The following is a 14,703-nucleotide window of genomic DNA, read 5'->3' on the forward strand; positions in this document are numbered from 1 at the left end:
TATATGTAAGATGGATAAGCGTTATATTTAACGTTAAACGTGAATTTCATAAAAGTTCACCCCTATCATTGATATTCTAATGAGATTATATTGTAGTGAAGCAAGATAGAGAAGATGCAATAAGGAGGGCTGAGGAGTACCTTGCTAAAGCGGCTAGAGAAGCGCAGTAAGTGACTTTAATTTAAGAACGATACGCCAGCAGAGAACAACATCGCGCAAAATAGTCGCTCGATATAAACGCGATCATTTTGCGTAACGTTAGCATTAAACTCGGCTAAATAACCTAGTACATGACCCGCGACAATCGACTCGCCAAATATCTGACTTTTATTCGCTATTTTTAAAACATTACTCTGTTCGAAAACATACTATATGATTCCGTCTAGCAATTAATTATTAAGAATATTCAAATTTTACATAATGAGATTTCAGAATTCTTAACATAAAAAGAATAATAAAATATTTGTTATTATTTCTGAAATAATTGAAGTACGGTAAACAATTTTCTAAAATAAACGAAGTACGGTGTTCTAATTTGCGTGTAGTATTACACAACAAGTCATTGTTTCAAAGTCATTACCTAGATGTCATTTTTTCATTAAAGTGGCATTTAATTTCATTTTTATGAAAAAATGACATTTAATGTCGTCAAAATAACGACGTCAGCTTGATAGTTCGGTAGCATATCGGTGATGATGGTAATTTTAGATATAAAAATATTTTATATAAATTTTTAACACACAAGAAAACTTTCCTGAAAAAAAATTCGCATTTATGCAGTTTATAGTTTCATCTTTCAATCAAATATGTGAGAAATGCGCATCGAAAAATCTGGAATGCGAGCTTCATTAAAAAACTTGATGAATAACTTTTTCATACATACGCACATACATGCACATACACTAGCGTGTTTTCCTAATCAATTATTCCAAATATTATAATTTAGCTTCGTTACTTTCATAATATAATATCTCATTGAGACTGAATTGAGACTGAACTTCATTCAAATGGCATCGCATAAGTTTAAAAAAATTTAGATGACATTAAAATGAAAAATCAAATTGCGGTTTAAAACTCGCGAATTAATATTTCATGAAAAAATAATAAAAAAGTTAACAAATAAGTATCAAAATTAATTAGTATTAAAATATAGTATTTTTTACTTTCCCTTTTCATTTTTATATTTCTAATTCTTATAAAACACATACTTTTAATTCCTCTACGAGCGATTTTTATTTATATTCTACATTGTTTGCGCTTGCTTGTCGCGTCCGGGCAATTTCCAATTTCGAATAACTTTGTTTTGAAGATCGGAAGAGGAGAGGCGAAAGGCCGCGGAGGAGGAACGTCTGCAGCTTGAGTTGGAGGAGAAAAAAGCGTGGGAGGCTTTGCAGCTTGCACAGGAACGAAAAGCCGAACTTTCCCAGATACTGGAAATCGAGCAGCAGGAAGCTGAGAGGAAAGCAGAAGAGGAAAAGTTACAAGCTGAACGCGAGGAAGTGAACAGAATAGAAGAGGAGGAAAGGTAAGCTAGTTACTTAGAGAAGAAAACTCCCGATAGTGATTCACGAATTGTCCTTAATAAAAAAAAAGTCCTATATATAATATATAAAGCAAGCTTTTATTTTATTTAGATACCGATTGTCAATTAAAGAATAATTAAAATGAAGAGAGAGAATATTTGCATACAATTAATAATTAATAACTAGTATATAAATAATTAAAATTATACAATTTTTTAATAACATTATTGTAGAATACATAAAATTCAGGTAAAAATAACTAAATTAATTAAATATTAATATAACTTATAAGTGCAATCGAAATATTAATAAAAAAATTTAGCTTTATATTTATTAATATTATTAAAATTTACTGGAAATTAATATTTATATCATATTTCTATATCGTTTTATATATATCTATATCATTAGAATCTAATTCGCTCCTTATTAACAGAATAATCAACCAGACAAATCTCGATGCGCTCATACAGGAGCAAGAACGATTGATAATCGAGGAACATCTCGAAGAAGTTCAAAATCAAAAGCAGGAGCAGGAGGAGGTGGACATCACGCAGTTTGCAGCCAATGAAAACAAAGACGCCAGCTGCGCTGAGAATCCTGTGGATTTTGGCGAAATATCTGATCAAGAAAAGGAGGAGAAGCCTTATGATGTTACCACGGATGACGAAACACGGGTAAACAGTCATTTAAGCATTGCTTTGAAAAGCTGTGTGTACTTAATTCTTATTAATTCTCTTAAAAATGTTTTCTTTGTCGATTTTTATTCAATATGAACAATTCAAAATCGATCTAAATAATATATAAAAGTACATATTATAACTGCACAAAAATATTAATATTAGATTATACTAAGCTTTTTAAAGATCCCATTCCTTTACAAATTCAGATTTAGTAACTTTGTGTTCAAATAGCTTATTGAATTTCTTTGGAGAAAGGATCGAGTTTGAACTCATTCAAGAACCGATAGTCGAAAAGAGACTTCTTGGAATACTATTGAACAGGTTGAATCACAAGGAATTCGCCTTTCAGGTCGAAGAAGAAAATGTCCATGAAGAGGAGCCCGAGACGACCGAAGATCCATTCGTTGAGGAGCCAGAAGGAGCTGAGAGCAAGCCGCAAACGGGACCGACGGCAGCTGAGGATGAACCTCAAGTCGAGGAGGTTACTTCCGGCGAGGAATTCGAATGGGGTGATCAAGACTCGTAATTGATTCGGTCCGACCGATTCGGACTACTTCGCGGCATCGATGGACCACGTTCCTTTACTGTCATCATTAACGCTAAGATATAACACGTCTTCGTTATCATCCCCGCGAATGTCATTTAATTCGTCATCAATGCAGATAATTACCGATCGGTGACGCGACGAAGAAAATCTTAATTAATTTCCCTCTTTTATTAGTCCTCTATTTATTTATTCTCTCCATTTATTTATTTGTAAAATATACACTTCACATCTAATTTCACGTTCATCAGCGCACATTTCGCAATCAGTTTCATGCGTTACATTGCGTTGATCATATTAGACAAACTCGCGGATCGATATAAGTTTAAAACTGTACGGACTTTCTGGTAGCTATTTTTTTATTAGCTAATCTCAGAAGGACTGATCAGAGACTCGCCTATGATCTCCGTGCGATCTATGAGTATTTATACCTACTATTTATTTCATTATTGATCGCACATTTCTTTCACATTATATCCCTCGTCGAAGAACGGCAACCCGTAGATCGAGTCTGACACACGTATCGATTTCCGTTGGTCTGCCGGTGGTGGCAATTCGTTTATAGTCTCGGATAGTAATCGGGTAGAAATATCGCGACGTATTTTAGCCGTCCATTCGGCAATCGTGCAGTCGAGCTGGCTTGTCGTCGTCTATTTTTACAGTAACAGCTTCGAGTTTCAGCCATGAAATTGGTTTGATTGCGATTGTCCGAGCGATCGATCGGAAGAACGAGAATTCCGGAAATAATCGCGAGCACGATTTGAGAATTAGTGACCATCTCACGACTCTCGTGGCTCGGAAAGTAGCTGCCATCTGATATTTATGCATTAGTATTACTTATTTATTAAAAAGATATTATACACGTATATTATAAGAGTGTTGTAATAATAAAAATGGTTAATTCAATATGGAGAATCTCCGTGATTTGATGACAGGCTGGAAAAGCTCGGCTTTTCCACAAAAAAAAGTTGTGAAAATATTGCGAAGCTAGGAATGAAATAAGTACAATTTTTTCAATTAATTAAACTCGAGATATACATATTTAACGTTTCATTTAAAATTTTCATGAGATTCCTTAGCATAATAGAATAAAATGGATATGAATATTTGCGATATGCAAAACATGCTTATTACCCTTTCATTTTGAAAAACCCCTTGTTGTTTTTGCTGCGAATCAAGATTAAAATTAGACCTAAGGAAAGCTGCGCAATCTGTAAGATAATCGACATTGTGTGCTGTGTATGAATAAAACAGGAAAGTGCTTGATAAGGTACTTAATGATTAACGAAATTATTCTATTTATATGTTTCTGTATCTAAGGCGTACTGAAATTCGTAGCACGCAATGTGTACTCACGCACAATGCCTATTTTGTTTATGAAAACAATAAATATAAATGGTAATATTAAGCTATTTTTCTTTTATATCCCGTATACATCGGACACTTAATAAAATAAAGCAGTGAGAGAGAGAGAAATTTTCCATGTATTACAATATTATTATGATAAATTATTACTGCTGTATAAAAATAATAATTTATTATATATATATAAAAAATTCCATAATAATAATAAAATAATAAAACGTTAAAAAATATCGGAGATTATATTAGATATCGCAAAGATAATCAATGTGAAAAATAAAGGAAGATATAATGAAAGAATTGTGCGATTTCAAATTCTCTCCAGAACGCAGACTATGCAAGAAACGAAGTTGTGTAAACTTCCTGAAAGAATATAGCAAAAAAGAATCTTCTCTTCTCGAATATATGTTGATTCATCCGAGTTTAACGTCCCTTTGCGACGTCTCACAATTGTTTACCCGCCAAATCTCGCCGTCGTCCTCGGTGGGATGTCTCGCGGGGAAAAGATATGCTCGGAAGTAGTAAAATCCCGGGCTCGTAAACTTATCGTCGTGTCGGATGTGCCGCATTTTCGCGGCATGTCTCACGAATATTTCTCATGTTGGTATAAACATGCGGGGAACGTTTTGGTCGAGGGTTATCAACTGAAGTGGGCCAAGCCGCGTTTGACTCAAAGGGAGATCCCCAAACGACGAGCGGCTTCAAAGCAAAAACGAGGTTGAATATGTGTGCCAACATGTCCAATGCTAAGCCCAAACATCGAGTGCACGACTATAGATACATGCAAGCTGTGCGTCTACTGTCATTGCACAGAACCGCGCCAGTAATATTGCGGTTCTTACGTCTGGTTCTGCATGTATGTGTGTATACGTGCAAACCGAACGGAGCAAAACGCGCTGCTGGAACGAAATTATTTATAATCGAGACGCTTCTATCGCGTGACGCGTTTAATCAATGCGCGCAAAAAGCCCCTTCCCCTGCTAAATTAACAGATTCTAAAACCGGCGTTGCGTCAACCGGCAGATCGCCCAAAGCTTTTTGCGAACCGTATCCGTTGCAAAAGAGACGGTCGATATTATATATTAAAGTCGTCGCATATCTCGGGATTTTAGAAAATTGCATTTTGTGGTTTTCGACAAACCGGTCATGTTAAAAGTTAAGCTTTTATTTCGTCGCTCTAAAAATTTCTTTTTCTATTTCTTTCATTTATGGTCGTTTAATTTTAATTTTTTTCAACGATAGAGAAATAACCTGACACATGCATGGAAAGAACGGTTTTGCTAAAGTATCTAAAAATTTAGTTTAATCGCTTTGAAAATATATTTATATACTTGTATATATAATTTGACAAATAATTTTGTTAAACTCTTATGCTGAAACGTCACCATTTTTCTTTGCAGTATTGCTCGAGCGTTCTACAAAATTATTTTAACAAAACTATTTTCAAGTCTGGCCAAATTTTTAAATATTTTAACAAAATTGCTCTTTCCATGTAAATACGAATTTCCGCACCGAAATGTAGATTCGTGAGTAGAACCAACTAATCCCTCGGCAAATAATTCGATACATCAAGCTGACCTAATTCATCGCGGAGTTAATAACTCAACGGTCGTTTCTAAAAGTCATTCAGTTGGGAAACAGCAATAAAACAGCATTGTCGGTATTAATCCTTTGACACGATTAAGATGACTAGAGTCGTTGCTTTCAAGCGACAATTTCGCTTCTTTTTGTATCTCTCCGCATAATGATCTTGATGTCTAATATCAATCATTAAGCCAGACTCATTAATTTGGATAAAACATGGGATCGTGGATGTATAGAATGATCTACGTCATGAATCACTTTAGAAATACGACATTGCATCTGAAAAGTAAAAAGTGATACTATATTACAGAATATTTATATGAAAAGAATAATTTTGCTGAAGTATCTAAAAGTTTAGCTGGATAAAGATTTGAAAGTAATTTTGTTGGACCAAAATAATCCTGTTATAGGAATTTCAAGCATGATAAATAATGCTGCAACAAATTTGACATTCCAGCAACCAGTTTTGTTTTCTATACTATTTTTTGATGGACCAACAAAGTTATTTTCAGATTTGTATCCAGCTAAATTTTTATATACCTCATCAAAACCGTCCTTTCCATATATGTATTGTTACACAAAAAGAATGATTTTGCTAAAGTATCAAAAAAATTAGTCAGATATATAGATCTAAAAATAATTTTGTTCAACTATTAAAATAATTTTGTTGAACTATTAAAATAATTATTAGGAAACTCAAGCGTGATGAGAAATGTTGCAAAAGCTTTAACATTTTCATAATCAGTTTGAGAGTTCTACATAATTATTTTTATGGTCTAACAAAATTATTTTTAGATCTACATTTAGTTAAATTTTTTAATCAAAACTGTCTTCTCTATACAGAGAACGATTTCGCTGAGGTATCTAAAAATTTTGCTAAATACAGATCTGAAAATAATTTTGTTAGACCATCAACGTTTGTAGGTAGGACACTAAAACTTATTGCTAGAATGTTAAAAATTTTTTTACATTCTAGCAGTCCAATTTGAGTATCCTACCAAAAATTTTATGTCCTACCTAAAAATAATTTTGACTAACAAAATTATTTTCAAATCTGTATCTAGCTAAATTTATGGATTACTTCGTTCTCTCCGTGTATATGTATTGCTATGAATTTTTTCATGTACGCATTTTTATTAGTATAAATAATTAAATTATAACTACTTTCTCGAAAGCACTTACTACGCCCTTCAGCCTTGGCGAGGGCTTGTACAACTTTGACGTCTTTGGGAGTCGATAATGCGAGAAACAATGACATGCGACGAAGGGGTGCGTCATTATGATCGAACGTGCGGTTTCTTTTGGAACTGGAGAGTAAAGGGACAGAGAAGGAAAAGTGTGGGCGAGAAAACCGCTAGCTACCATAATCGTGCGGTTCATGGCTGTATAATCTACTAGCAAACGAGCAGTTTTTCTTTCTCCCCTTGGGGAAAATACGATAATTGCTGTCGACAATTGCTGTGTTTTGCGATCGGCGGTGACGGTCAAGGGTAACAACAGTAGCCTCCTATATCAGACCACGACTATTTATACGCCAAGAATTGCCGATTATATCTAGGTTTTTGCGATAAAGAATCGCCGTAGAGAGAATCCGTAAGACCGTACGAGCAGTCGATATTTTAGCCGGAAATTTGGTCTGATTTATGTAGGCCGTGCTCTTACATCTGCATTATTACATCTTGCGGTAGACGATCTTATTTAAGCTCCGCGTAGCGCGTATTTTTTCGCAATCGATATTGTACTTAGGCTCTATAATTTCGGCAAGCACATAAATATTTTATTAATGATCCTTCAATTCTCATTAGATAAGAAAAACGATACTATCAGCCAAATGATTGATTTATTTTGCAGGTAAAATTTTTTAAAAGTAATACTGAGAGAAATAAAAATATATATATATAACTTAAAATTGCATAAATAAATTGCACAAATAAATAAATAAAATTGCATAAATAAATTACATATAAAATAAATTCAATCTTATTTAAATTTAAAACATTTCAATTTATAAATTACATTTATATTAAAATATGTTTGCTAAAGATATTTTTGCTAAATGTATAATTAGTTTTTACATTCTTAAATTTTTCAAAAATTGAATATATTACTTTAAATAAATATGAAAAATTAAATATGTTCCATGTTATTAAGACTTTTCATATCTTAAAACCGTAAAATAAATCATGTTTTTTTTAATAGAGATTCTCGCGTAATGCGCTGAATGAAAAAAGTAAGAGGAGACAGCCGTATGTCATCGTCAAACGAATAATCGCCCTAAACGTCGTGCTGCGAGCGTCATAATTTTCGGAAGTGAGCTCCAAGATTAGCGGCTATTGACGTCACTCGTCGCGACAATAAAAAGAGGGACTGGCGCGGGTTTCATGAGCGTCGTGTACATATCACTGACAACGAATTGCCCCGATAGTGAATTGCGGATGTAAATCGCTGGCACACAAAGTGCCAGAAAATCTCCAGCGAATCCATCTCGAATTTTAGCAACAGATTAATGAATTTGTGGTTTTCTTCGACTTCAGTAACGCTTACCATAATGTATAATTTTTTTTCACAGGCTAAATATTTTTTAAAAAGGCGAAAACCACATATTTGTGTATATATACGCTGTGTTTACACTTCCCTGAGAATTACAAAATATTATGAGATATTCGCGTTCCAATATGGTTTACCATACTATTATAATACACATAACTAATTAATTTAAATTCCATCTATGCGCGATATGAGCTTTCAGGGTAATATAATAGAATTCATTAAGTAGATTTAGTTATGAAAGGATCCTCGGTTCGCAAAGTGACAAGGATACTTGGCCCTTCTATGTACAGGACGATGATGATTCTATTCGTTAGTCTTAGTGAAGTATTTAGGCAAGTATTACCCAACGACGCATGACTTATTCTCTTTTGAAAATATATATATAAAAAATTATATCGATGTTACTGTCAGTTCCTCTTATTCTAATTTTAACGATTTTTGCGTCAATCGATACTCAATTGATACTCCAAGTATCAAAATAATGTCGATCTTGTAGCACAATTCTTTAATTAATTTAATTAAATAAGAGATTCCCATATTCGATTAAAGCGAATCTTTGTGCTTAAATATTTCTGTGTGAATTTATATCTGGTTTTATTAATTAATATATATCTGATATTTTTTATATCTGATTAATTAATTAATTTTGCAAACTGTGGACCGGATTCTTTTTCAGTCTTCAAACGCAACTATAAGCATCTTTAATCAATTTTTCATTGTTAAAGAGTAAAAAAGAATAAATGACTAAATAATTATGAAACACAATCTGTGTTGAAAATGAACACAGAAGATTCTGATCGTATCCATCAAAATTCCGGTTACCTCAACTAGGATTATAATAGATTCAACTAGAAAATTCTAATGTATCCATTTTCAACCAGAAAGAATTCCAATTAATGCAATCAGAATTTTTTTTCAGTGTAGAGTCAAAGGATACTTTCTTTGTCAATTCGCTGCTTGACGGAGATACATCTATTGTATATCTTTTCTGTCGCTTTGAAACGGTTTACTACTCGAATTTTACAAGTTTCGATCGTGTATTCTCTTTACGAGCTCCTTCGTGTAATATTCACGTCACATCGGACTACCGTTTATCTGTCTAGTAGATTTTTCAACATTTTCTTCGACAGGCGTCTACAACTTTCGATCCAAACGTATATTTCATCTTATACGCTGCTAATATAATTTCTCTTACATTACATCCATCATTATTACCTGCCAAAATCTATTTCTCCGCGATGCTGTTTGTAAGTTCGGACGTACTCGCGCAACTTAGACATTAGAAACTAATTTATGAGATCGTATTTTTACTTTTATTATTTTTCTGATACCTTTCCAAGAGACTATTCTTATATCGCTTTATTATTAATAAATTACAGACTCTGCTCGTATAAATCAATTAAAAAAGTTTCGAAACCATTTTTCCCCGTCTAGTACTCGCTATTTCCGACTTGTCAAACACGCGTACATCTTTTTCTTAACGAGCTCATTTCGGAAAGATTCCTCTGTGCCGTATCTGTCGCAGTTAAATTGTCTAGACCAGCGGGATCCTCGACGTCGCAGTCGACGAATTTAATGGAGGCCGAGAGACGCGACGGAGATGTGGACAGGTCATAAAATTACTAATCCCAGAGTATATGGGTCACAAATTTTTCGTAGCCGGTTATCTTCTATTTTGTCATGAGAATCTCTCGTGTCGTAAAGACGGACTTTACCTTGCGAAACGTAAGAATAACTTTACGGAGGAATAAGTATCTCCGATACGGAGACTACACGTGGGCGCACACGTGTCCGTTGCAGCGCGGCGCCGCAAATCCGCGGTTTATTACGGCCACGACGCGTCGATTATCGAAAATAGCAATAGCGTGCATAAGCTATGACTTCGTCGGAGACGGAAGACAGGGACGTTGCTGCGCTCCACGAGTTCCACGATTCCGGTCGAACGTCGTTGTCTGGCGCCGGTAAATTGCTGCGCGTGTATCTCTGCTCTGCGACGCACACGTGTAACCCGCTATTTTTATATCCGCGATCGACGATAAGATTGCAATTAATTTAATAAGATTAGATATTTCTATGTCACGAACCTTCTGATATGAATAAAATCTAATTGACAAGAGAGCAAATGGGAAAATGATTGATAATGAGGGCACATGCATAATTGACTAAGATACAAATCTTACCGCTTTTGCTTTGATTCAAAATTTGCCAGCACGTGGCATTGAGTTACATCATTATGAATTTGAATTGTAGATTATAACTTGATAATATCGTTCATTTATAACAAGAGAAGTCATCATTATTTAATAATATTGTCCGTTCACGTTCAAAATGCTGATATAAAGTTGTCAATTTCACGAAGAAAACGAATTGTATATTTAATAACTTATATGAAGTAATTATTAATTATGTAAACGCTTTATGAATTATTTGAAAGATCAAATAATTTTCAAGATATTTCACTGCTCGTAGAAACAGTACAATATTTATTCAGCTCGTGGAGAGATTATTTCTGTATTCAATAAGCTATTGATAATCGTTCGCGTCAAATTTCACAGCCTCGAAGTAAATCTCATTCAAATTTCAAAGAGAAACATATGTTTTTATACTACATTTAAAATTCCGTGTTATATGTAACGCTTTATGAATTATCTCAAAGATCAAATAATCTTCAAGACACTTCACAGGTCGTTAACAGTACATTCATTCAGTTCGCGAGAAGATTATTTCTACGTACAAAACGCTATTGATAACCATAGAACGTCAAGTTTAATGTGAGTCTCGAGGCAAATCTCATTCGGGTTTAAAAAAAATCACGTTTTTTATGATATATTTAAAATTCCGAAACCAATTACACTTTTGCACCGCTAATATATTATCTTGTCCCTTTAAAGGACAACTAATAACCGATGTCATTGGCTTGCCAACGAGGTGCAGAGCGGAACGATCCTTTTTTCCGTCATCAATCCTTGACGGCGCGACGCATCCCCAGAGGACCGGGTGAAAAAATTTATGCCCCGGGCGAGTGCAATTTTTCCTCACATGCCAAGAGAGTGCACGACGTAAATCTCCGCGAGCGATTCTTTCGAAAATCAGATCAGTGGCAGTAGCTAGAAATCGCTGTATTTCAAATAATGCGCATTGCCGGATTTTGCGTGAAGACGAGTTACATGCCTCTTTAGAAAGGTCAATCCGGATTCGGCGATTTCTAAGCGGTCTATCCTCTTTACTGGTCTACAACGAGGATAATAGTTATAGGGTGTTACTAACGAGGGCTAGCAACGTCGTTGTGGAACAATTCGCTCTAATTTTCTATGTTGAACGTTATAAACAAGGACAAGATGTTGCAGAATAATCCTAAGGACTGAGGACGTATTAAAGGACCTTCTATTATATTCACGCTTATTAAATTACCTGATACTGAAATCTCTGTTACAATATGTAAATAAGATTGTTCTTCGTTTATAACTATTATTTTCACATATCAAGGTTGTCACAAATTCGTCATTCTAAAATTTTATTTTTTCTCTGATTTGTATATAGACAAAATTTCATGATTTTCCCTGACTTTCAATAATATTTCGATTTTTTGTATGTTCTAATTTAAAGACCGTTAAATATTTTATTTAGTAGAGAGAGTAATTTAACATAGCAATGTAAATTATTATCAATGTTGCTGACATTGTTTGCATTTAATTGTTAAATGTTCTAAAACTATGTAAGTGATGTACACATCTCTTTAAAACCAAGAATTTTTATCTTTCAGAAAATTCTCTGATTTCCATGATTTGTGGCAACTCTGCAAATGTAAAATAAACCTTTAAAAATATTTTTAAACGCTTGATATATTTTTAGAGACAAAAAGTTTAAATGCTGATAAGTATAATTTTTAATATATACAAGAGAAATAATATTTGTACGCGATCGGTATATCTTCTTCTTGAAAATTTTGCGGCGTAAGAACTTCGTAATTTGCAATTCGTATAAGATCTCTTTCATCCCAGAGATTTCCTAATATCGAATTGTTTCAAGCTTCAAAACTTTCGTGACGTTGAATACTTCTGAAAACGGATTTTCATATAGTTCATAATTGCTTATAAGGCAGCATTTTTCTATCGAAAAATTTTCAATGTGGCAATACGGATAGAATGCAATTTTGGCAACGTAATGCATTCACTATCCCGTGTGGAACGTTTGCAACGAGAGATTGTTATAACATCGGAATTCTCATGACATGAAATTCTTCCGTTATGGAATTTCAATTACAAGCTTAGCCGTGTCTTTGCAACATGAATAATTAACGAGAATAAATCGACAAGATTAATCAATAATACTATTAATGCTACATGATTTTGAAAACGGAACATTTAATATTACATATAGCGTTCGAAGTAAAATTATTACCATCGAATATATTGCCACGTTAAATTTTCTTATCAAGATAAATCGAATTAGAATTTATTAACAATCGAGAACAATCTGTGTAAGTAAACCAAAAATTAAGTAAAACGTTAGGCACTTCAGAAGACTAGAATTATAAGGCTGTAAATAATCTTGACTTTCAGAATTTTGGACGCTGAATTCAGCGATGCACCTATGCGTACGCTCATTTTGGAGCGTCGCGACGTCGTTGAGCGAATTGGCATATCCTCTTCAAGCGACTCTTCGAGTCTCAGCCGCTCGCAAACAATCCTACATCACGCGAGTTCGTCGTAGGTGGGTACCAGGTGATATTCACACCTGGCACGAGAACGGCCAATGACGAAGGTAATCGTCAGCATCGTCGTCATGGTGAATCGATGACGCTGCTCGCCGTTATTCCCACTTGGAAGTAAAGGTCGGGAACCGACCGAGAGGATTGCGTGCTGCACGCCTGTGCAACGAAATATTCGGCGAGAGTAAATACCCGCGAATACAATTTTGGAAGTGAAAAGGTTAAACAAATAGTGATTCGTCGCTTTGAAGTTGGATAAAGTTGCAATTTTTTTTTTTTACAAAAAGAGAAAAATGTCAAAAGCATCCGGATGTAGTTGAGAAATATCTAATTGTGAATAAAAATAGTTGTGGTTGCAAATATAAATGCAAAGGTAAATTACACTCAAAAATTGCAACTTGCAATCGTAAATAATAATATCATAATTTAAAGTAAAAAAATATATATAGTAAAATTTTATTATTTTATTAAGTACCTATTAATAAAATATTAATGAAACATTGATATCGTTATTATAGAACAGAATTATAAGCTTTACTTTTTTCACTAGTATTTTTCGTATCTAATCCTTTTACATCGATGAGTTTGTTTAACCAACGATTGTTTAATCGAGTTTCTATTGAAAAAAAATTCTCTCTAATTTACGTAAACGATTTTCTGAACATCTCCGTTTATTAATCCATTAAATTTATAACAGAAAGCCGCATATTTATTGATCCCTTCAGCGCTGAAGCTATCTTTTTAGTTCATAGACCTCCTTTTTCAAGCCTCATACTTCATAACACAACCGACATTCTCTAACATTCGCAACTGACGGAAGCAGATAATTCCATGATGTTCTGCGCATTGTTTATGTGCCTCGAAAAATAACCAACTGAAAAAAGCCGTGCGATAACATAGGGGTTAACAACACTGGATAGCAGTTAGTGTGCTGACGTCAGAACTTGAAGTAATGTTCGTGCTATGACGTCATTGACCGAAAGGGGTTGTACAGGGTGACTGTCTGCGGCGGTGGTGGTGGTGACGGTTGAGCTTCACACAGAGGCGTAGGGGTGAGAGAAAACCGATAAGAATTTCGCCAACAGAGTTTTCCTTTCGGGGAAATATTTCTTCCATGATCAAATAGATGTGGCCGAGCTGAGTTATCTGTGACGTGGTTATTCCTAGTCGTTGTTTTTGCAAAACTTCTTCCGGAGGGAAGTCCTTCGTCTCCTTTTCTTGCCTTCCTGATTGGCGAAAAAAAAAACTGTCTGCTGAAAAGTTCGCCGGAGACGCTTCATTGCTTCTCGTAGCAAAGAAGTTACGAAGAAACCGGCAGAGGAGTGGACGGCGAAATAATTGAAGCTCTTTCCCAAGTCGGACGTGCCACATTTCAGACCCTCCATCTTTTATATTTGATAAAATTAAATAAGAATATTCTTTCTCTTTCTCCACAGACACTTTCTTTATATAGTTTGTATCAGATATAGACAAGGAAAAATAACTAAATCCGTTTCTAAATTTGACGAATCGTCTGCGAAGAAAATTCATTTCGCTTTAATCGATGCCAAGAGCTTTGAGTGCCATAATTATGTCGAATAATTTTCTGATTGCATTTTATTCTTCTATTTTCAGTTAATGTTCTTTCAAGTGTTCACCTCTGCAATTCTAACAGTTATAAATCAGCTTTACGACAGTTTCATATTTCCTTGGAACTTCTTAGCTTTGTACTTTTTTTTTTTTTTTTTTTTTTTTTTGGGAAAAAAA

General features: G+C 34.3%; 1 protein-coding gene across 9 annotated transcripts in view; it reads left to right on the forward strand.

The window, feature by feature from the left end:
* The window catches only part of LOC108753345 (eukaryotic translation initiation factor 5B-like), a 33,638-nt gene extending 29,548 nt beyond the window's left edge, over positions 1–4,090 (forward strand). For all 9 annotated transcript variants that reach the window (XM_018494849.1, XM_018494844.1, XM_018494840.1 and 6 more), the window contains 4 exons: positions 97–166; positions 1,310–1,525; positions 1,960–2,200; positions 2,556–4,090. In XM_018494849.1, the coding sequence (XP_018350351.1) occupies positions 97–166; positions 1,310–1,525; positions 1,960–2,200; positions 2,556–2,732 (704 nt within the window). In that variant the 3' untranslated portion in view covers positions 2,733–4,090. The remainder of the gene's footprint in view (positions 1–96; positions 167–1,309; positions 1,526–1,959; positions 2,201–2,555) is intronic.
* Positions 4,091–14,703: the final 10,613 nt, after the last annotated feature.

This window comes from Trachymyrmex septentrionalis, unplaced genomic scaffold (assembly GCF_001594115.1).
Source record: "Trachymyrmex septentrionalis isolate Tsep2-gDNA-1 unplaced genomic scaffold, Tsep1.0 scaffold69, whole genome shotgun sequence".
NCBI lineage: Eukaryota > Metazoa > Arthropoda > Insecta > Hymenoptera > Formicidae > Trachymyrmex > Trachymyrmex septentrionalis.